Raw genomic sequence first — 23,608 nt, 5'->3', positions numbered from 1 at the left:
TGCTTCAGATTCTGTGTCTCCTTCTCTCTCTCTGCCCCTCCCCCACTCCAGCATGCTCACTCGCTCTCTCTCAAAAATAGATAAAAAAAAAAAAAAAAAAAAAAAAGTTCTCCCCCCCCCCCCCCCACCCCAAAAAAAAAAAAAAAAAAAAAAAGGAAGCTGCTTGTAGAAGCTGACCAGAGGGAAGGAGCTGGTTAAGGACTGGGGCAGAGAACCAAAGGCCATGGGGCTCAAGACAGACCCGTATGCTTGTTTATACTCACCCCTCATCTTCTCTGTGTAGAAAGTCATTATCTGTTCTTCAAAGACAGGCTCAAACATCTTATTCCTAGTGTAAACTTCCCCTGTCTGGCCACCACTCCTCTAGCCTTGCCCCCGCCAAAGGACCGCCCCTCTGTAAGCCCACAGCACAGGCCTCCCTTAGACCATGGCCCTCCTCTTCCATTCTCTGTCAGCACCAGGCAAGACACTGCTCACATTCTCAACTGCATGTGATTCATGCACTGCCCCAGCCAGCAGGGTATCTGGGACAGAGAACCTCTCAGAAAGTGCTAGCTGAGTGAACACAAGGGAAAGGAAGAAGGGGAGATTAAAGACAGGAGATAGGGAAGACAAAAAGAGCTAAAGGGAACACCCTGGAGGGAGGATGGCTAGTGAAATCTGATTTAGTGCTGATTCCTCAAGCACATGTGACCTTTGCTCTGACCCATGGGACAGCCACTCCAGGCACTCACCTGGTCACCCCAGAACTGGGTAAGGTACAGAGACAGGAGAAGACGTTTATGATTTATCATTCCTTATCTCTGTTGATGCTTATAACAATTTTTTGAGATAATAACCTCATTTTACAGCTGAGAAAATGAAGGCTCGGAAAGCTAATAAACATGTCCAAGGTCATGTGGCTAGTGAGCAGAGGACAGATTCATCCAAATTCTTGGCTAGACAAAAGGAGTTCAGATTCTTAAGTTTGGAAGAGCCATGGCATATCATCTGATCCAACTCTCTGGGCAATGGTGCATCTTTCCCAAAACCTATTCAAGGAGGGGTGATGGAGTTGGGTTGGAATAACTCTAGTGCCGGGGAGCTCCGTGCAACCACAGCAGCTGGGGCAGGCCCATGTGAATGTTCTCGCTTGCACTAAGTTACACTCTTCTCTGTAGCAGCTCAGTCCTCTCCTCCTGAAGGTCTAAGGCATTGCTCCCATTCCACTCTCCTGGTTCTGCTCTACCTCACATGAGACCCCAAGGTCCACAGCTTGGACTAAGGAGGAGGCCCTGCTTCCCCTCCAGTGCAGCACAATGACCCACACTCCCAGTGTTCGCTCAGCTACTCACTAGCTCGGGACAGCGTGGATGAGTCACCACCTGTCTATGGGGATCTATTTCCTGGGTAAGGTATCCCAAAGCAGTGACATCTTCTGCTACTCTTTCTTTGCCCAGGAGAAAGTGAGCATCTCAAAGTATCTCACTCCTGCCTCCTCAGAGGTTCAAAGGGGCTTTACTCACACAATTTCACAATACAAATGTACTCAAGGCCCAACTCACTTTGGACCCCTAAGGGGGGGGGGGCGGGGAGGAGAGAAGCTATAAAACAAACTACTTCATTCCTACAAGGTAATGATGATGACCAACATTTTACTGGCCTTTAGGAGTTGAAAAGGCCTTTCATGGTTTGTTTTCAGGTTTTGTAGCCCACCGATAAGGCAGGTAGGAGAGGAATGAACTTTCTTGTGAACAAGAATAGCAGGAATCAGTCTCACAGCTGGGGAGTGGTGAGACTGGGATTCACCACCAGGCCTTCTGGGTCCAAGATCAATGACTCCCCCCCGAGGCCCTCTGGAGACCATCCAGGTGCCCACAGCGCCAGGCATGCAGTCCTGTGGCTCACAGGCCTGAGTGGCGGCTGCTCTCGCTGGGTTTGATGCAGCACTTCTGAGCCTGGCGCTTTATTGTGAACTATCTTATCTCAATAGGAAAAGGCAATTCAGGGGAAGAATTTCCTTGTCACGGTGCTCTGGGCTCTCCATTGTCCAGCTTTCTTAGCCCCGGTTCATCCCCTGGGTCTGACCATTACTCATATCCCTGGAGGCGCCTTATCAGGGCTGTCTAAGATATAGGACCTATTTTTTATTCAGTACCAGACAAACTGGAATCTGTCCATCTTTTGTGTCCTGACATCATCCCACAATTAGCCCGCTCTGAATCCAGCCACACTGGAAAGCTGCTTGAAAAGCAGCCTGCAGTAATCTGGTTGGTTCCTTCGCAAAGCCCTAAGGTTTCAGGGTCCTCCACTGGCGAGTATGATGAAAAGCCGTCTCCTGGTGGAGCTGACTGTGAGGGTCTTTATTCCTGTACCTTCTCCCCAACTTTTTACTCAGGAAAACTTCAAACCTACAGAAAATTTGAAAGAATCATCTAACGAACATACCTACTGTTCACCGAGATTCACTAGCTGTTCATTTCATCTTTCACTTTATCTCTTTCTTTCCATATACATACACACCTGAAAAATATATATTCCTCACCTGCATCAAGCCACTGAAAAGTTGCTGAGTCATAATGCTTCTCTCCTAAGTAGTGTGGCATGTGTATCCTAAGAATAGGGCATTCTCATTTGCAACTATGTGGATGGAACTGGAGGGTATTATGCTAAGTGAAATTAGTCAGAGAAAGACAAATATCATATGACTTCACTCATATGAGGACAAAACAGATGAACATAATGGAAGGGAAGCAAAAATAATATAAAAACAGGGAGGTGGGACAAAGCATAAGAGACTCATAAATATGGAGAACAAACTGAGGGTTACTCGAGGTGTTGTGGGAGGGGGGATGGGCTATATGGGTAAGGGGCATTAAGGAATCTACTCCTGAAATCATTGTTGCACTATATGCTAACTTGGATATTAATTAAAAAATAAATAATTAAAAAAAAGAATAGGGTGTTCTCCTATACAACCTAACACTATTATCACTCTCAAAAAAAAAAATGAAACAATGTTAGCTAATATGCTGTACGTATTGAAATTTCCTCAATTGCCCCAATAATGCCAATATAGTGTCCCATCCCTCCCTTCAGACTCCTTTATACCAGTACAGCTTTCTAGTTCTTTTGTTTGGTTGTTTTTTGTTTTGTTTTGTTTTGTTTTATTTTTGTCCTTCATGACATCTAAAAAAACCCAAGGTAGTTGTTTTGCAGAATGTCCCACAATTTGGATTTGTCTGATTGTTTCCTCAAAAGTATATATAGATTCCAATCAAAATACTGGACAAGACTATTTCACAGGTGATGTTGTATCCTGTTCAGGATATTGCACCAGGAGGGAAATGATGCCAAATTGTCTCATTTTGGTGATGTGAATGTGATTACTCGGTCAAGGTAACATCCTCCAGATTTTACCATTGTAAAGAAACCCATTTCTGCTTGTAATTCATAATTTGTGGGGTGATATTTGAGACCCTGTGAATATTCCCAATAACCTTCCACCTGATGCTTTTAGCATTTATTGAGATACTTGCCTATCAATTATTATTATGGCGGATCACTTTGTCTTTACCTAATTAAAAAAAAATACATACTCACTACAGAAAAGGTGTAAAATGCCAAAAAGTATAAAGGAAATATAATTTCTACATACACAGAGAGAACAAGATAAAAATGCATGCACAACACACAGTACAGTTACACATGAATTTCCCCTTTTCCTAATGTTTATGCAGATTTTGGGGGGGTAGCATATATTCATTTACAACTTTCTTTAGTTTATTTTGTCTAATTATATAATAGATATATACTAATTGAAAAAGTCTATAAAGAACAAAAAAGTATTAAAAATTATAAAATTCATAAACATATCCCGGGCAAAGTTGTGCATACATTTTCTTTTCCATATGCCTCTTTTTTTATTTATACTAAGAACTCTGAAAAAGTTCTGTCCTTTTAACTTTCCTGCCCTGCCTTTAAATAGCAACTAGGCTGTCATATTTTCCCAGGGGCTCTCTCCTGCTTACTTTCCTCAGTTTGGGAGTACTTACTATCTGGTCTCCCATTACATTACCTTTATCTGGTCTTGGGGGACATACTTGGCAATGAGCTGGATGGGAACAACAGCATCTGCTTGAGCCACAGGGTTTCTCTTGAAACAAGGATGTTTATGCTGCAAACGTTAAAGGAAAGGGAATTTAGGGGGAGATATTTTTTAGTTGGGGGTGTATTTAACTGCTTCCACAGTAGAGAAGCCACTACTACAAGAATTCACATCATCCCTTTGCAATGGAAAGACTAAGAATGACTGATAAGGCTCTTCTGATCTTACTAGTGAATGATGTTCTTAAAATAATTGCTAAAAAGGGGGGACCTGTGTGGCTTAGTCGGTTAGGCACCTGACTCTTGGTTTTTCACTCAGGTCATGATCTCACGTCATGATCTCACGGTTTGTAAGTTTGAGCCCTATTGGGCTCCATGCTGATGGTGCAGAGCCTGCTTGGGATTCACTCTCTCCCTCTCTCTCTCAAAATAAATAAACCTAAAATTTTTTTTTAATTGCTAAAAAAACCAAAATAGCTCCTAACAGTGGCACACTGTCCTGTGTTCTACTACTTTTGTTACTTGAAATTGTCTTTTGTTAAGTTTTTATGTTAACCGTGTTAGAACTGGGAATTCTTGGGGCACCTGGGTGGCTCAGCTGGTTAAGCATCCAGCTCTTGGTTTTGTCTCAGGTCATGATCTCACTGTGAGACTGAGCCCTGTAGGATTCTCTCTCTCTCCTTTGTCCCTGCCCCTCTCCTTGCTTGCACATAGGCCGCTCTCTCTCTCTCTCAAAATAAATAAATAAGCATTTAAAAAAAAAAAAAGGTAAAACTGGTAGGAAGGACGGGAGGGAGGAATTGAAAATGGAAGGAAGAAAGGTGGAGGGGATGAGCAGGGCATTGTTACTTTTCTTCATAAACTTTTTGTTACAACCTGCTTCTTTTTTAAAAAACTGTGTATCCGCACTACCTTTCTTTCAAAAAATATGTGTATTTAAAAACAAAGATGAGAGTGACTTACAGTACACCATAAAGGATGTCGAGTGGCCTCAACTACGCTAGGTACGGTAGAATAATCTTAGAACCATCCCTTTAAAACGCAAGCCGGGCAACTCGCACACCAGCCGCCGCTCAGGCCGACTCTCCCGACCGCAGCCAGCCCGCGAGGCGGGAACCTGCGCGCCGCGCGGTGGGTGTAGTGTGCGCATGCGCCAGACCGCCCAGTTCCTCTCCTCCCGGAAGTGCCCGGCGGGTGGTTTGAGTGGACGGCTGGACGCCGAGGGTTGGCGGCTTCCCCGGGAAAGAGGTCCGCCGATAGGAACCGGGCTTAAGTTCTGGCAGGGCCAGCAGCGGTTCCGCACCTCCCCTCGTAGTCCTACGTTGCTTGAAGAGGGGCCAGCGCACCTGAACCCCATAGGGACTAAGCCCTGCTGCAGTCACAGCTGCAGACACTGAGGACCCGGAAAGGAAGAGCAGGGAACCTCTGTCGTCAATGCTGGCAGCTGGTGGAAAATTTCCAAGGGAATGGGGGTGGGGGTATGATGAGTTCTCCAAGCAATGGATTAATTTGAAGTGAATCTGAAGGCACTTCAAGTGAACGCGCTGTTGAAGTGTCCAGCCCCAGAGGAGCAGTCCTGGATGCCTGGTGCTTGTTTCAAAGCTTTCAGAGTTTGGTAAGGAAAAAGCAGATCAGATGTTCTCTAAGTCATTTGATTTAGCACCGCTTCTTGAACTTCTTTCTTGTTTAAGGTCGTCCCTCTCACCTGATGGTGACCTTTGGGGTAATATCACACAGGATGTGTAAACTTGAAAAAGATCTTTGTTAACATTGCATTATAGCTTGGCTTGTTTCAAGGCAGAGCGGTCTCTGCTAAAGCATCACCCTGAACTTGGGGAAAGGGGAACAATGAACAGTGTAAAGTTGGAGAGAGTAGAGCAATGCCCTCATGGTTGAAAAATGCGGAGGATGATCAAGTAGGCACTGAAAAAGAAGTGGACAGAATCTTGGAAATATTTAGAAGTCAGTCTTGAGACACTCCTAAGACATCTCTAGCCTTTTCCTCAGTGATTGATACAGATCCCTTTTCTTGCACTGTGGAAAATATTTTTCATATATCCTTCAATATGAGAGATGGTTTAGCAAGAGTGAGCCTTGAGCCTGCCAATAATAGAGGCTCTTAGTATTAATAAACTAAATGAAGTCACCAGAATCCCCAAGTTTGGAAACAAGGTGTTAATAGTTTTTGGTTTTCAGTACTGGAAGGAACCTGCAAATAATAATAATTTTTTCTTTTTTAATTTTTAGAGAGTGCATGAGCGGGGGATAGGAGCAGAGGGGGACACACACACACACACACACACACACACACATAGAATATTAAGCAGTCACCATGCTCAGTGTTGAGCTTGATGCGGGGCTCGATCCCATGACCCTGGGATCATGACTTTAGCCGAAATCAAGGGTCAAGTGCTCAACTGACTGAGCCATCCAGGTACCATGGAATCTGCAAAATTTTTAAATGTCAAATGCTGTGATCTCTTCGTGTTCTAGCATAGACAGATTTTATCTTAATTGGATAGCAAAACTCAAACAAAAGTATATATTATATAATGAAATCTATTTTCACAATAAATCTGAAATTTGTCTTTATGTTTTAATATCTTTTTGAGAGTTTATAAAAATGCCAATCTTCTGTGGGAAACAAACTCACTGGCATATTCATAAAAGGGAATACAGGAAAGAAATCTGGCCTAACTTCCGTTTTACAAATGAGGAAACTGTGACCCAGAAAGGGAAATGACCAGGATCACACTTAATCAGATTTGGGAGCTAGAGCCCAGCCCTGCTACTTGGCTGAGTGCCTCTCCTTACTCTGTAGGAGGAGTTCATACCCCATTGTGACAAACATGATGTGAGTGTGGCATCAGATGTTGTTCAAAGATCTCTTCCTCATGCTAAAGTACTGGCGGAGATAAGGAGACAGTGGTTCTTCAGGATCTAGACAGGACTTTAAGAAAGTCTTAGTGATCAGAACTCTCCCTAAAGGATACAGACTTCTTTGGAATAGAAAATGGTGAAATCTTTTTTGGAAGGGGAGGAGCTTAAGTAAGGGCTAGCTAGTCAATTCTTAGGATTGTTAAAGGGATTCAAACTGCTGAAGTCCCTTCTATCTGTGGAGCTGCTATTTTGGGTTACTCACTGCCTTTCAGCACATAAATGGCCAGGAAGTATAGGGAGGAAGGGAACCAATCCCTCTTCAAGGTCTTCCTTTGAGTCAGGTATTGTGTTATGCATTTCATATATGTTGATTTATTTAGTGTTCACAACAAGCTTTGTAGATAGGTATTATTCTCAGTCTACCTCAGGTCACAAAGGTTAGGTGACCTGCTCCAAGCCACGCAGATAACAGGCAGCACCACTGAGACCATACTACACCATCTCTCATATCCGGATGAGTGGGCAGTTTGTCCCCTGTGTAGGTTACCCCTTGGCGAGTCTTCAGAGCAAGGAATTCCCATATCCTTCCAGTGTGACTAACAGTGCGGATGAAGCTACAGTGGGGGCCTGGGGCAGGGACACTCCTACTAGGAGAAAGGCATTTTGGCTGGCACCTCTTCACAGAGGCTCCAGGGTTCCAGAGCTTTGCATAACAGGCACGTTCTCGTTGAACAATGAGGCCAAACTTTGCTTCCAACATTTTCAGTTTAATAGTTCACTCTGGGTGAAGAAACCTGGGATTCAGCTTTGAGGCAGGATTGGACCACAGCCATAGGAACTGGTTTGTGAAGGAAGCCTGGGACGATGGGATCTAGGGAGACAGACGGCATCTGGGGCTCAAGTAGTTTGTGCTGCTCGATCAGCAAGACTGTTTTGACGTTCTTGGGTAAGTGGCCACTTCCATCAGGATCCAGCCAGTTTCTGATGCTCCAGGGAGCACGGGCCAGCCTCCCCTTGAGAGAGGGAGGCTGTACTACAGGCAGACTCCAGAGAGGATATCCTGCCCCTGTGCCTTATCTTTCTAAAGTTGAGCCCTCCTCCTGCCCTGCTGTTATCACTCAGATTAAATGTTCTCCATGTTCCTACTGTATCCATGACTACATTTCTGCTTCCTGAAAAGTTGTGGCCATAGGTAGAAAAGCCTCACCAACCAGGTGTGGCCTACCTGAGGCATGTCCATCACCTTCCTACTCTGGTATCAGTCATGGCTACCAATTAGCCACAGTTTTAAGTGCCAGCTCCCTAGGCTCCATGGTCTGGTTCCTTGCCAGCCTCTTCACCTTTTAGCCACTGTTGCACCACCCATTCTGGCCACATCAGACTCATCCTTCCTTGACGAGATTCCATCCTTCCTGGTGTCCAATCCTCTGTAGGATTTCATCTGGAATGCTCTCCCCACCCCATCCCCCACTCAAATCTTCATCTTCTCTCAAAGAACAGCTTCTGTGGTTAAGTTAACAAAGCAAAACTGGCTTTAGCAAACTCCATTACAAGACACCCAGGGATCAAAGCAGTTGGATAAAGGGGATAGAGTTCACTTCCAGCTTAGAAGGCACTCAGAGGATTAGTATCTCCACAGAGATCTATGGAACCAATCTGCTTCCCTGAGGCACTCTCTTCGTTGTGCTGGGATCTGCACTACTCCTTTGGAGAAAACTGGGCAGCTGTGTGACTGAGTCACACAGGCTGCCAGGGGCCATCCTGGAGCAGAGCTGTGTTTCTCGGCATGTCTCCCAGTTCCCCTTGTGGCTGGCTTTTGTGGCCGTGCTGGGATTCAGACATCTCTGTACTACACAGTGAGATGCCTCAACTCACTCAATCATGATTTATTCACTCCAGTGTTCCTCCCACCTTGGCCCCATTCCCTCCCTCTTTACCCCCTCCCATGATCACAGTATCAAAATAATCCTAAAACGGGATTGCTGTCCTTGAATTTGACACCTCCCACCATGCCTCCCACCCTCCACATGCTTTCATGTTAGCTCCTGAAGCAGACAGTCCCCCTCACCTGCAAACCCTGCCCAGCACACACCTTGCCAAGTTGGAGCAGGGGCTGGTATCTAAGGCAATTTGTTTTGCTTGCCCTTGCAACACCACCAATCTTATAAATTCCTGGTTGACCAAGAAGTCCTACCTCTAGCTTCCAGAAGAAAACCCAAGTGGATGACTGGAAGGGCAGGAGCCAGGTCCCATTAATACCAGGGATCATGTCTCAGATCTCCAGCATATGTTCCCACCCCTCTCGTCTCCTGGGCTTAGCCAGGTCTTGCAGAATGAGGCTGTACTGAGATCCAAACACATCAGCTATTTGTTAGATGTTCCTGTCACCTAGCAGATATTGAGAGTATGGCTGAATCTGAAGGGAAAGGGAAGAGCAGGTCCAATGCCCTTTAGATGAAGGTTTCTACTTCGAAGCAAGAGTGGTCTGTGAACTTCTGATCTTCAAAACAAACCACATGCCCAGGTCTGTCCACAGGACCCAAGGTCTTAGCTCCATTCTGAGCTGTGATGCAGACCAACCAAGCTCAGTGACAGCTCCTGGTTCTTTGCTTTCACGGGCAGCCTCTGCGGAAGCTTAAATTCCCACCATGGGTGTCACTGCAGGTTGATCCCTGCTCAGTTCCTGACACAGGCTTGACTAAGGGCTCTTGAGCTGATGGGCTTGCTCCAGGTGTTACTCATCAGATGTCAAGACCACTGGCCCCATGGAGCACCTGTGCACCTGGGATCTGAGCATCTCCACGTTGTCTTTGTTCCCTTCAAGATTTACATCTTCAGGGTCCCACTGTGGAGAAAAGACACAAATGGTACCTTGGTGGAACAGACTCTTCCCATCTCTTACAATGCCCCACCCCAAACAATAGCTCCAGTCCTGGTTCTCATGACCCAGGCACAGACAAGGAGAAATAAGGACAGGTTAATCAGGCCTAATGGGACAAGTATAAGTTTAAATCAAGGAATTAATGGACAGCCACCCTGAACAGACCAGCCCCACTTCCCTTCCTACCCCCCTTTTCTATCTTTACTCTAGTGAGACTGAGTTATGTTCCTTTTATCCTGAGACTTCCCACCTCCATGCCTAACTCATTCCTGGAATAGACCAGGCAAATTCAACCCTTTCTTTACGGCCCAGGTAAGTACCTCCTCTTCCAGGAAGCTTACCCTGACTGCTTTCACCCATTGAGCTCACCCCCTTCTGTGTACTGCCCATACCCTTCATTTGCAGCTGAACATGCACAGCCCTGCCCTTTCTCTGGGCACCACCTTGTCCTTCCAGGGAAATGATGAGCTTCTTAAGAGCAGGGCACCAGTTTGCCCTTGCTACCTGCCCCTCCTCCCACCATGCATTTCCTGTTAACTTGAGGCTCAGCAGACTTGTCCAAAACACTTAAAGCTTGATTCAGAATGGTGGTCACTGGCAGAGAATATTTCATTACTCTGATTCAGACAAGTATGGCAAAGGTTAGGAATAAAAGGTTAAAAACAGAGAAGCAGTCATAGCATTGAGGACACTGTTTGCAAAGTCCTCCTATTGTTCTCATGTGACAAATGACAGAGAGAACTTTGCACGTGGCCAAGAGCAGGGAATCCTTGGTGAGTCTAGCCATGGGGGCAAGTGGGGGTTGGACTCAAATCCTCTTTCTGCCACTAACTTGCTTTCTCTTTCTTGGGCCTCACAGTTTCTCCAGGGGTAACCTGGAGTGTTGGATCAGTAACTACATATGATCTCTTTAGTTTCTGAGTTTCTATGACTAATGATTCTGAATGACAAGGTTACATTTGACATTATTAAAAGACCCAGGAAATAATATAGGAAAGGATGTGTTAGCCTAGACCTGACTATCTGTTTGGACAAGAAAACATAGCCAGTCGTGGACATGCTCTCCACGAAAAACACTCCACCAGCAGCTCAAACTTAAGCTGAATAAAACAGCCCAGTCCTTAGGGGTCCTGGATAAGGTCTGCAAGGCTCCCTGAGCCACTCTGGGCATCACTGAGAGAAATGCCCCCACCATGCCAGTTGTAAAATACAAAATGTGGCTTTGTTTTGAAAAGAAAGGAAGAGCCCAATTCAATTAGTGATTTACTGATAACTGAGTTCTACTACTTGCTGATTAAAAATAGTATCATGTTGGGGCACCTGGGTGGCTCAGTCAGTTAAGTGTCTAACTTCGGCTCAGGTCATGATCTCATGATTTGTGAGTTCAAACCCGGCATTGGGCTCTGTGCTGACAGCTCAGAGCCTGGAGCCTGTGTCTCCCTCTCTCTGCCCCTCCCCCGCTCACTCTGACTCTTTCCCTCTCAAAAATAAATAAACATTAAAAAATAATAATTTGAAAAATAGCATCATGTTAAAACAGCCACCTCATCCCCAGTGACCCTGCAGGCCAGGGACTAAGCTGATTGGGTTGGTGCTGCTCGACCCCCAGTACCTGTTTGGGGCTCTGCCAGCCCCTCCAGTGCTAACTTCTTATTTACTTGTGGTTGCAGACTTGGGGGAACAGCAAGCAAATCCCAAGTTAAAGAGTCCCCCTGGCCCTTCAGCCTCCGTGGTACAGATGCCCAGCAGTGGAAATAGGGGCCTGTTCCATTCTTTGAGGATGGATAGTATGCTTTTCAATATATGCTGTTTCCAAGCTGAGGCCCATGTTCTAGATCACAGTTCTCTGAGTGTGCTATGGATCAACCTCACCAGAAGCAGCCAGGATGCTCATTAGGAAGGGTGATGCCAGGCATCCTAGACCCTATCTGGTTTGGGAACTAAGGTTTAACATTTTACCAAGCTCCTTGCATGATTTTTAGCTGCCCTGATATTTCAGAACCCTGGCTCCAGCTCCTGAAATGGCGTCTTAAGAGTTGTTCTTGCTACTTACTCCTGACCAATTCAGCTGCGGGAAAACAGAGCCACTTTGACCAAGTGCACTCTTTGAAGTGGGTTAAGCCTTTGAAAGCATTTTAAATCTCTTTCTTCTGAATCCCCAGAATAACGTGTTTCAAAATCTCACTTTAAGCAATAAAAAAACATTGCTGGAATCCAGGCATAAAGAAAATTTGAGCAAAAGATGATCTTACCAGAAATAATCCTGGGAGACGACATGCACAGGTGTTTGTCATAAAACATGTGCTTATCTGTCCCTCGCAGGCAAGGGTGGCAGGGAGACAGCTGCCAGCTGCCCAAGGTGACAGTGTTGGGGAATGGTTATCTCCACCCCTGCAGCCACCCCCAGCACCGCCACCCGTGGTAACCTGCAGCTACTCCACTTGTCCATGGACCTTTGTTCCAAACCATGCTTCTCCTTGGGTTACACATCTTCGGAGTCCCTACCAGAGGGTTTGGGCACAGCAGAAAGAACTCTGAACTGAGAGAGCCTGGAAAATCCCCTGATCCTCTGACTCGCCTCCGTTTTCATTCTTTCTTTAACTAAAGGAATGTGGCATGGGCCCGGCCATCCAAGGGGGGGGGAGATAACAAAAACAGGAAATGGAATCAAGCCACAGGATGTCCCTTCTGGAATAGAGTATGATTGTCCATACCTGCTCCAAGTTTAAGGCTTCCCAATACTTCTGCTGCAGAATAAAAAAAAGAGATGGAAAAAAAAGTGTTGGAAGGATTTTGCCAGCAGAGCAGAGCAGAGCTCAGCTCAGCACCAGCACTGTCTGCTTGGTGAGCGAGGAGGCAGGCCCTTCAGTGATCTGAAGGCAGAGGAAAAGCTGACTTCAGCAAGCAGAAAGGCAGCAGCTATGGTGGCTACAATTTAGCTAAATGATCAACAGGATAATTGTGATAATTATGAAGGGCTGCAGGTCCTTGGAAAAATTATACAGATTTAAAAATTACTATTATTAGGAATTATTATCAGGCATAATAATAAATCTTCCATTTATTAACCACATGGCTGAGATGAGTCAACTCAAACCCATAAAACTAAAAGAGATGCAAATAAAATCCCCACCTCAAAAATACAGGACATTTGCTACCAGCCAAGATTCACTTTTAATCAGCCTTTACTGCATGGGTGGTTCCACCCCAAGGCTCAAACATGTCTGACTCGGGTTCTTGAAGGGTGGTGTGACGGTCCTCTCTGGTTCATCTGGCACCTCACGCAGTGCCTGGGAGACGTGTGTTTCTGACATAGAGCGCTTATGAACCTACAGACGTCTGTCGTACCGATCTCTCAATGTCTGTCAAATTGAATAGCTGCCAACCTGCACAGTCCACAGGACTTGCCATTGTCTCACATTAAGACAAATCCTCCGGCACAAAAACAGACACTCAGATCAATGGAACAGAGGAGAGAACCCAGAAATGGACCCACAAACATGGCAAACTCATCTTTGACAAAGCAGGAAAGAATATCCAACGGAATAGACAGTCTCTTCAGCAAGTGGTGCTGGGAAAACTGGACAGCGACATGCAGAAGAATGAACCTGGACCACTTGCTTACACCAGACACAAAAATAAACTCAAAATGGATGAAAGACCTCAATGTAAGACAGGAAGCCATCAAAATCCTCGAGGAGAAAGCAGGCTAAAACCTCTTTGATCTTGGCGGCAGCAACTTCTTACTCAACACGTCTCCAGAGGCAAGGGAAACAAAAGCAAAAATGAACTACTGGGACCTCATCAAAATAAAAAGCTTCTGCACAGCGAAGGAAATAGCAAAACTAAGAGGCAACTGATGGAATGGGAGAAGATATTTGCAAATGACATATCAGATAAAGGGTTAGTATCCAAAATCTATAAAGAACTTATCAAACTCAACACCCAAAACACAAAAAATCCAGTGAATAAATGGGCAAAAGACATGAATAGACACTTCTCCAAAGAAGACATCTAGACGGCAAACCGACACATGAAAAAATGCTCAATATCACTCATCATCCAGGAAGCACAAATCAAAACCACAATGAGATACCACCTCATACCTGTCAGAATGGCTAACATTAATAACTCAGGCAACAACAGATGTTGGTAAGGATGCGGGGAGAGAGGATCTCTTTTGCACTGCTGGTGGGAATGCAAACCAATGCAGCCACTCTGGAAAACAGTATAGAGGTTCCTCAAAAAAATTAAAAATAGAACTACCCTATGACCCAGCAATTGCACTACTAGGTATTTATCCAAGGGACACAGTTGTGCTATTTTGAAGGGACACATGCACCCCCATGTTTATAGCAGCACTATCAACAATAGCCAAAGTATGGAAAGAGCCCAATGTCCATCGATGGATGAATGGATAAAGAAGATGTGGTATTTATATACAATGGAGTATTACCTGGCAATCAAAAAGAATGAAATCTTGCCATTTGCTACTATGCGGATGGAACTAGAGGGTATTATGTGAAGCGAAATTAGTTAGAGAAAGACAAATATCATATGACTTCACTCATATGAGGACTTTAAGACACAGAACAGATGAACACAAGGGAAGGGAAGCAAAAATAATATAAAAACTGGGAGGGGGACAAAACATAAGAGACTCTTAAATATGGAGAACAGAGGATTACCAGAGGGGTTGTGGGAGGGAGGATGGGCAAAATGGGTAAGGGGCATTAAGGAATCTACTCCTGAAATCATTGTTGCACTATATGCTAACTAATTTGGATGTAAATTTTAAAAATTTTTAAAAAAGCCTCTACTGTTCAATTATTTTAAATTTCCATTTAAAAGATTTGTTTTAAATGTAAAATATTTTTAATAATTATTTTCTAATTAAAAATCCAACACTTTTTAAAAAATTTTTTTTAACATTTATTCATTTTTGAGAGGGAGACAGAGCATGAATGGGGGAAGGGCAGAGAGCGAGAGAGAGAGAGAGACAGAATCTGAAGCAGAATCCAGGCTCTGAGCTGTCAGCACAGACGTGGGGCTCAAACTCACGAACCATGGGATCATGACCTGAGCCGAAGTCGGACACTTAACTGACTGAGCCACCCAGGTACCCCAAATCCAACACTTTAAAAAAAAGTAACCTGTATGTCCAATGTGGGGCTCAAACTCACAACCCTGAGATCAAGAGTTTGCATGCTTTACCTACTGAGCCAGCCAGGTGCCCCTTAAATCTCCATTTTAAACAAGTTTTTAGGGGCACCTGGGTGGCTCAGTTGGTTGAGCATCGGACTCTTGATTTCAGCTTGGGTCATCATTTCATGGTTCGAGGGATCGAGCCCCTCATATAGCTCTGCACTGACAGCATGGAACCTGCTTGGGATTCTCTCTCCTTCTCTCTCTCTGCCCCCCTTCTGCTCATTCTCTCTCTCTCTTTCTCTCTCTCTCTCTCTCAGAATAAATAAACATTAAAAGTGCACCTGGGTGGCTCAGTCAGTTGAGCAACCTACTTGGGCTCAGGTCATGATCTCACGGTTTGCGGGTTCGAGCCCTGTGTTGGGCCTTGTGCTAACAGCTCAGAGCCTGGAGCCTGCTTTAGATTCTGTGTCTCCCTTTCTCTCTGCCCTTCCCTGCTCATTCTCTGTCTCTGTCTCTCTCTAAAAGATAAACATTAAAAAAGTATACATACAAATTTTTAATTGTACATTTTTCAGTCATACATCAACAAAAGAATATCCAATGAACACCCATGGACATACCTTATCTTATTTGCTCTAGCTCCCCAATTTTTTATTTGTTTAAATATTTGTAAATAAATAATTTAATCTGTAAATATTTTAGTATGTCTCTCATAGATAAGGACATTTTTAAAAAGTGTTTATTTATTTATTTATTTATTTATTTTGAGGGAGAGAGAGAGTGCAAGTAGGATAGGGGCAGAGAGAGAGGGAGAGAGAGAGAATCCCAAGCAGGCTCCGCACAGCAGAGCCGGATGCGGGGCTCAAACTCATGAACTGAGATCATGACCTGAGCTGCAATCAAGAGTTGGCAACTCAACTGACTGAGCCACCTATGTGCCCCATGGACATTTTTTAAAAAACCCTAAGAACAGTGCCATTATTAGACTTAACAAAATTAGTGATAATTCCATAGTATTCATCTTTTAATGACATCCTACTGGGGGAGGGAGACACAAACTGAAAAAAAAAAACAAAACTACAGGACTAATTGGAAAAGATATGAAATCACAAAAAAATTACAGTTCTACACACACTGCAGACAGAAATGTTGGTGAGAACGTAGTGGTTGAAAAGTGAAGTAACTTTTACAAATGTAACCGAACTAAAGAGACAAAAGAAAAGATGCTAACTTTCACCTTTCTTTAGAAAATACAGATGTTCATGTAAAAACAGCGACAGTAATCTGATGTTACCACAGTGAGTAGCTGTTTTGTTTGTTAAAAAAATTATTAAATGCAATGTGCTATACTGAAAGAGAATAAGGATATTAATGGAAAAACTGGTGACATCCAAATAAAGTCTCTAGTTTAGATGATAGTAATGTACTAGTGTTAATTACTCAGTTTTGATATTAACATTAAGAAAACAGGTGAAGGCACACAGGAACTTTCTGTACTACCTTTGCAACTTTTCTGTAAATATAAAATTATTTCAAAATAAAAAAACTTTATTTAAAGTCAAGCAAATAAATAAGCAAACAACTAAACAGGCTTACGTGTCCCTCAAATGGATTGATAAGAAACCTTGAAACTTCCTTTCCAAATCTTCAGCATCATAATCTAAAATTTAAGAACCCTGCCCTCTAGTGGAAGTAGGAGAAGTTCCTTTTTTAAGCCAACAATGATAATGTGCCTAAGGAGTGCAATTAACCCAAATCTTGGTAACTGAGATCTCTCTCCGTGCCCGTAAAAGTAAAAATAAAATAACATTTTTCTAGTCCTTTCTTAATTTCAAGAGCAAAATGTGTTAATTTTTGTACAGATTTTTCTTCAAAAACAAAATGATTCTAGCCCATGAATTTTACCCCAAGAAAAAGCCTCCATGAACAGTTATTGATTAGCCCTCTGAAATACAGACACATACACACACAAACCAAAATGTGCCAATGGCTTTTCTCCCTTGAGTATTACCACAGATCTTTAAATTGTCTTTAGAACCATGATTCTATCACCTCCATGAACCACACAGCACGTAATATTTCAACTCAGCTCATTTCTAAAGGCACACTTCTTTCTGCTTCTGAAACCAAGAAGCAACCTGTAGCCCCTGTTTACCAAGCACGCAGTATATTTTCCTTTGCTCCTGAAGGCTTTTAGGAAACCATTGAGGAAACAGGGTCACTTTCCAGGATTACATTTTAGACTGTGTCATCTTACATTTAGGGAGAAGCGACTTTTCCCAAGACTGGGGAGGTGACACGGTGTTGGACTCAGGACAGATCATAAAGTTTTTTGCTTCCTCTGACTATACAACGTTAAGACTGGCCAGGCACACACCAGCTACGATTCTCTCCCAGAATTCACTAAGTGGATTTCCTTTTGACCTGGAGCCTTACAGACTTTAAAACAATTACTGTATGCTTCAAAATTGCACCCTTCCTATTTCTCTAGTTCATTAAGCAGTTCCATAGCACTTACCCCAGATCGAGCAGGGATTCACCTCCCCACGTGTTCTTTCCTCCTCTCTACCTGCCCTCTCTGCCCTCTCTGCCTGCCCTTCCTTCCCAGCTGTTGTGGGGAAGATGGAATGGGGGATGGGAAAATGCTTCACAGGCCATGAAGTCTGTATGCAAGAGCTGGGCTTCTATAGAAAGTGTCCCCCCCCCCCAACACCCCCCTTGTTACTGGTGGCTCTGGGTCGTTTAACCACTCAACCTCTCCTTGTTCGGGGCTGAACGGGCCCATTATAAACTGGATCAGCGAGAGAATTCTGACCTACAGCGGGCTGGTTTCTTTTACAAAGACAACAGACAGCTTCACGTCAGGGACATTCTGAGGCTGGGACAAAGGGGCCGAGACAGAGAAGTCCTGTGTATTAAAACAGTGGGCTGCAGGGTTAGGCAGGTGCACCTCCAAACTCCAGCCACAAGGAGAGACAAACACTGTATTTAGGTCAATTCCCAGTGGGAAGGCCTTGGCAGCTTTGGCTTCTATTCCTGATTTTTTTTTTTAACCATTTTTTTCCAGTTTTATTGAGATAGAATTGACACATGTGACAAACAGTGTGTTCCTCACTGCAGTAAATGTTGTTCAGATGCTTCCCTGAAAAACCGAAGTGGTCTAGGGAAGGGCCAGAGTGGGCATGATCAAGTTTGATTCAGGAACACAGGACACTGAGAGGTGCCTGAGTGGCTCAGTTGGTCAAGTGTCTGACTTCGGCTCAGGCCATGATCTCACAGTTCATGAGTTCAAGCCCCAAATCAGGCTCTCTGTTGTCAGCACTGACCTGACATCAGATCCTCTGTTCCCATCTCTCTCTGCCCCTCCCCCACTTGTTCTCTCTCTCTCTCTCTCTCTCTCTCTCAAAAATAAATAAACATTAAAAACAACAACAACAGGGGCGACGGTGTGGCTCAGTCGGTTAAGCGTCCGACTTCAGCTCAGGTCATGATCTCACTGCTCATGAGTTCGAGCCCCGCGTCGGGCTCTGTGCTGACAGCTCAGAGCCTGGAGCCTGCTTCTGATCCTATGTCTCCCCCTCTCTGTCTGCCCCTCTCCTGCTCACACTCTGTCTGTTTCTCTCAAAAATAAATAAACGTTAAAAAAATTAAAAATAAAATAATAAAAACAACAACAACAACCCCAAAACACAGGACACCCAGTAAACGTGAATTTCAGATCACAAATAATGTTTTAGAATAAGTGTGTCTATCTGAAATTCAAACTTAACTGTACATCTTGTGTTTTTTGTCTGCTAAATCTAGCAACTGTACTCAGGAATACAGGAAAGGCTTCCTGGAGGGAGCGGGATTTAGCCAGGGCCTTGAAAGGCGGGAGGAAAAGCAGAGGAACGCAGAGAAGAACTTGGGAGCTGGCCCAGGCCAGCAGGTGAAGTGTGCCGGACTTACACTATAAGCAGGGAGAAGCCACAAAGGCCTTAGGGCAGGGCAGGCATGGGGCGGGGGTCCAGTGTTGCAAGGATCCCGGCAGGACAGCAATGGAAGGAGGAGAATGGAGACAGGAGGCAGTTAGGAGTGCCTGCGCTGGTCCCGGTGGAAGTGGAAGGCTCTTTCCTGGACTTCGGGGCCAGAGGAAGTTTTCCGTGGGCGGCAGCGAGGCAGACCCAGCAGCCCGAGTGGCTGTGCTATCATGATACTTTTAACAGGTTTGACTCTTGTTTTCCCGATGGAAGCCTTCCTACTTCTAGGAAGTGACTCGGCACTGCTAGCCTCTACTTGCGACCCCTCCACAAAGACACTCTTACACTTAAAGGCATGGTCACTTCAAGACGGCCCGGTCCCAAGCTGGGGTTGCAGGGTGAGCATCTATGGGAACAGTGCTCTTCACATCCCAACCTTGTCGGAGCCTTACCACCCTCCCTGCAGTCATTATCTCCACCTTCAGAGAAGGGCCAGAGGAATGAAGGAGTGCTGCCCAATTCCACGGCCTTAAGAGTGCATATCCGAGCCCACCCCCAGCCTGCTTCCCACGACGCTATGTGGAGCACCTCTGGAAGTCTTGCAAAGCACCAGTTGCACCCATTTGATCTTCCCAATCACCCTGCAACACAGGTAGGGCAAGTCTCAGGATACCTATGCACAGGAGAAGCTAAAACTCAGGAGGTCCGGTGCAGGCCCAAGGCTGCAGGTCAAAAGCCCCCGAGCCTGTGTGGTTCCTGGGTCAGGGCTGGGTCTCCTCCACAGCCTGTCTCCCTTTGAGGGCCTTCCGGGGAACCTCTCTGCTCACCCCGGGGAAACCAGGTAACTGACCACACATTTCAGGAAGTATTGTTTCTCACTGCCTCACTGCAGGTGGCGCCCCCCTCTGGGAAAGAACCAGATGCATGGAGGGTGTAAAACCACATCCTGGACTTGATTTTTTTTTATTATTATTTTTTTAATGTTTATTTATTTTTGAGAGAGAGAGAGAGAGAGACAGAGCATGAGCAGGGGAGGGGCAGAGAGAAAGGGAGACACAGAATCCGAAGCAGGCTCCAGGCTCCGAGCTGTCAGCAGAGAGCCCGACGTGGGGCTTGAACTCACAAATCGTGAGATCGTGACCTGGGCCGAAGTCAGAAGCTTAACCGACTGAGCCACCCAGGTGCCCCCTCCTGGACTTGATTTTGACCTTTGGTACCTATTTCTGGCGTCTTTCGTATCTGTATGTATTTTCTTCTAAAGTTAGCACTTTTATAGCCTATATAAATATATATTTATAAAAATATATGTAATAAATGTGTACACAAATATAAATGTATATATAATAAATATATATTTAAAATATTTTTATTTAAGTATATTCTATTACATATATAATATATAACTATGTCATATATATATGTATATGTGTATATATATATATATAATTTGTTTCCTTAAAAGAATGACTTGGATTTAAAAATGGCAAACATCCAAAGGAATGTGTTCTCGTTCCTGGTGCAAAGGCAGGGTTTGGAGAGGGAACGAGCAATCTTGGTTGTCAAGAGACTTAGGCACAGAATTAGCAGGAACACACAAGGACCTGACCTTCTTCAGAGACAGCAGTCTGTGTTTGGCCCTCTTCTCATCCTCCACACATGTACACACAACACAGACTTTGTTCCATAGACAGAAACAGCCTTCTTGCAAAATTTCTACAAAGCTTCTTCCACCACGTCTATGGCATTGCTAGGAAGCACAGCAGGGAGAAATGACTAAGCACTCTCGCATCACAAAGCTGGACTCAAATCTTTGCTTGCATCCCAGAGGCAGAAAGAAAAAGAAAAAGCCTTTAAAAAGCATAGGAATGGTTTCAACGCTGGAAGAAAGTCCACCCGGCGCTCAGCACACAGGTGCTGGCTGCCCCGGAAAGTGAGAAGGCCAGGCCACTCTGGAAAGCCCTGAGTGGGGCTGGAGGGCTGTTCTGCGGGCTGAGCTGGGGCAGGTGACTTTATAAACATACATTCCTTTTAGCATGGGCAAAAGCCTTCATTTCCATTTGCCTAATTTATCTTGTTAATGTGTATTTATTTATTTGGGGTGGAGGGAGCAGGGAGAGAGGGAGAGAGAATCCCAAGCAGGCTCTGTGCTGTTGGCACAGAGCCCAGCATAGGGCTCAATCCCACGAACCATGAGACCATGACCTGAGCCAAGATCAAGAGTAAGATGCTCATCTGACTGAGCCACCCAGGAGTCCCCCATTTGCCTAATTTAAAAGCATGACCCTGTCCCCTTGGAACTTATTTAGTTTGAAAAACATGTATGTCTAAAAAGATAGAGATACTAGAAGGGAGAATGACAAGGACCACAAATCACAGAAGGGCATAAACCTGCCGCCAAGACCAACTTCCCAACGGTTCAAGGTCACTGTCTAATCCTTACCTCAGCTTTTGCTGCCCTTGTTTCCACAGAGCAAATACTGCCTCTGGGTCTCCCCAGCCCCTCCCTGACTCACTGACTTAACTGTCCTTTCTTCTCACTGAACACACTTTGCCCTCAGGCTCATTCTTTCCCCTTGAACCTTAGATTTCTGCCAAGGCCGCTGGATCCAGGCTGCCAAGCCACGTGCGCTGGGTGTCCTACAGATTCTGAGACTGGATCCAAGAAATAAACAACACCGAGTGATATGGGGATACATGGACCCCAAAGGGTCCTCAGTCTGGTGCAGAATTGCTCCCTCAAAACCCAGCTCTTAATGGCTAGCTGTGTTCTGGAATCAAGGGGCAGAGGAAGGTGAAGGTGGCTCAGGCCCCACTCCTAAAAAGCTCATGCCCAGCCTGGCCGGGGAACAAGCCGTTACAGCTCACCAGATGACACGGCGAACAATGGAAGTTGTGTAAGAGAGTCGTGTGTGCTCTGGCACCCAAGGGAAAGAGCCATTAATCTTGTGTGTGTGTGTGTGTGTGTGTGTGTGTGTGAGTTTGGCGGGATGGAAGTAACTTCACACAGCAGGTGGCATCTGAGTAGGATTCTGACACATGGAAAGAGAAACTGACACACGGGCCAGGGAAAACCCCAGGAAGAAAGGCCCAGAGGCCTGGGTACAGGGAACAGTCCATGGCCAAGGTGGACAGCTAGGGCAGTGGGGAGGGGTGGGTAGGCAAGGCACATAAGGCTGGGGTAGTTGTGAAAGGTCTAGAACCTCACATTAACAAATCAGGACTTTATCCCACAGATCAGTGGCTCTGAGTCTTTTGGATTTGGGGTTTCACAACGAGTTCAACAAGTTTGGGGGCTTATCCAAGATGGCGAAGTGGCTGTTTTGCAAAATAAGGCCATTAAAACCAACACCAACCACCCCCTTCCTATTATCATCATTTTATAAAAGGGCATTTGAACTCCAAAATAGTAGAAGGCAAACCCAGGATGAAGGACTGTCCTCCTTCCCCCACCCAACCCCTGCCAAAAGACAGCGGACACTCTCCTGTTGACATCATGTGCCCCCTGTCCTTGCTCTCATTTTCCACAACAGGAAACTTCCTCACAGAACAGGGCTGGGAGCCACAGCTGGGGGACAGGCAGTGACCCAAGAGCTCGGACCAGGGAGTTACACCTGTCGCTGGTGTCCAAAATATGACATGTGTCTTGCTCACAGATCCAAAAACTCAAAATGATGACAGTGCCAGGCATGGTGTCCACCACGGGGCTCCTGTGTATGACCCTGAGGACACTGCAGGTGTAGCTGCTGCTCCTCTCTGGAAGGGATGCTCCACGGTCAAGTGGGTTTGGGGAACACCCAGACTCTAATAAATGTTAATTACGCGTGTGTTTATTTCTGTAAGACCTGAACGTGCGGGTGACTCTTTAAGATGGGACCGTGACATGCAGTGCTTCCCTGACTCATTTGACCGTGGAAACCTCTTCTCAACAGACCCCGCGTGGGCGCTGCCCCATGCATGCCCCTTCACTGCTTGGCAGGCGGGAGGCCAGCGTGGGCGGATTAGGGCACAGCAGCGTGAGCACCGTGGAAGCCCCGGCCAGTGTCAGTGAAGAACAAGCCATGCACCTGGCGGGCAGCAGCGTGTGAGTACCTCAAGGTCGGAGTTGATGGAGGAGACTTCGCAGGAGCTGCTGGAAGACACGCGGGCCCGGATGACCTGAACGGGAGGGTAAGAGGGCGGCTCCTGCAGGTTCGCGTCTCCAGGGTTCATCTGTCCATCGCCAGGCAGCCGGGTGGTGCTGCAGCCTGCCTGCAGGGTGTGTGGGCAAAGGGCAGGCAGGGAGACTTAGTCTACTTTATTTCTGAATTGTCGAAGCATTCACATGCGCTGGTGTTCAGAAGGTACCAAAGGGTGGCTGAGTCGGATGAGCTCGGACTCTTGATTTGGGCTCAGGTCATGATCTCCTGGTTCATGGGATCGAGCCCTGCATCTGGCTCTGTGCTGGCAGTGCAGATCCTGCTTGGGATTCTCTCTCCCCGCCCCCCCCTCAAAATAAATAAATGAACATTTATGTTTTTTAAAAGGTACAAAAGGGTGTAGAATGTGAGGTCCGCTCCCACCTGAATCCCCCAGGCACCCAGTTCTCCCCAGGGGCAATCAGCGCTCAGTTTCTTGTGTATCTGTCCAGATAGTCCATACATAACCTAGCAAATGC

The 23,608-nt window shown here is 45.5% G+C and overlaps 1 protein-coding gene across 3 annotated transcripts in view; it reads right to left on the bottom strand.

The window, feature by feature from the left end:
- Positions 1–7,543: 7,543 nt before the first annotated feature.
- TMEM44 (transmembrane protein 44) overlaps positions 7,544–23,608 on the bottom strand; it is a 35,841-nt gene continuing 19,776 nt past the window's right edge. Inside the window, exons 9-11 of one of the 3 annotated variants that reach the window (XM_049628382.1) lie at positions 23,044–23,202; positions 12,562–12,594; positions 7,544–9,811 (exon numbers count right to left, since the gene is read on the bottom strand). In XM_049628382.1, coding sequence (XP_049484339.1) covers positions 9,701–9,811; positions 12,562–12,594; positions 23,044–23,202 — 303 coding nt within the window. In that variant the 3' untranslated portion in view covers positions 7,544–9,700. Of the gene's footprint in view, positions 9,812–12,561; positions 12,595–20,405; positions 20,702–23,043; positions 23,203–23,608 lie in introns of those variants that run through there. The other 2 variants (XM_049628381.1, XM_049628380.1) reach the window with 2 other exon arrangements.

This window comes from Panthera uncia, chromosome C2, assembly GCF_023721935.1.
Source record: "Panthera uncia isolate 11264 chromosome C2, Puncia_PCG_1.0, whole genome shotgun sequence".
NCBI classification, from domain to species: domain Eukaryota; kingdom Metazoa; phylum Chordata; class Mammalia; order Carnivora; family Felidae; genus Panthera; species Panthera uncia.
Note: the sequence above shows the minus strand (reverse complement) of the source record. Positions and strands in the feature narration are given on the sequence as shown.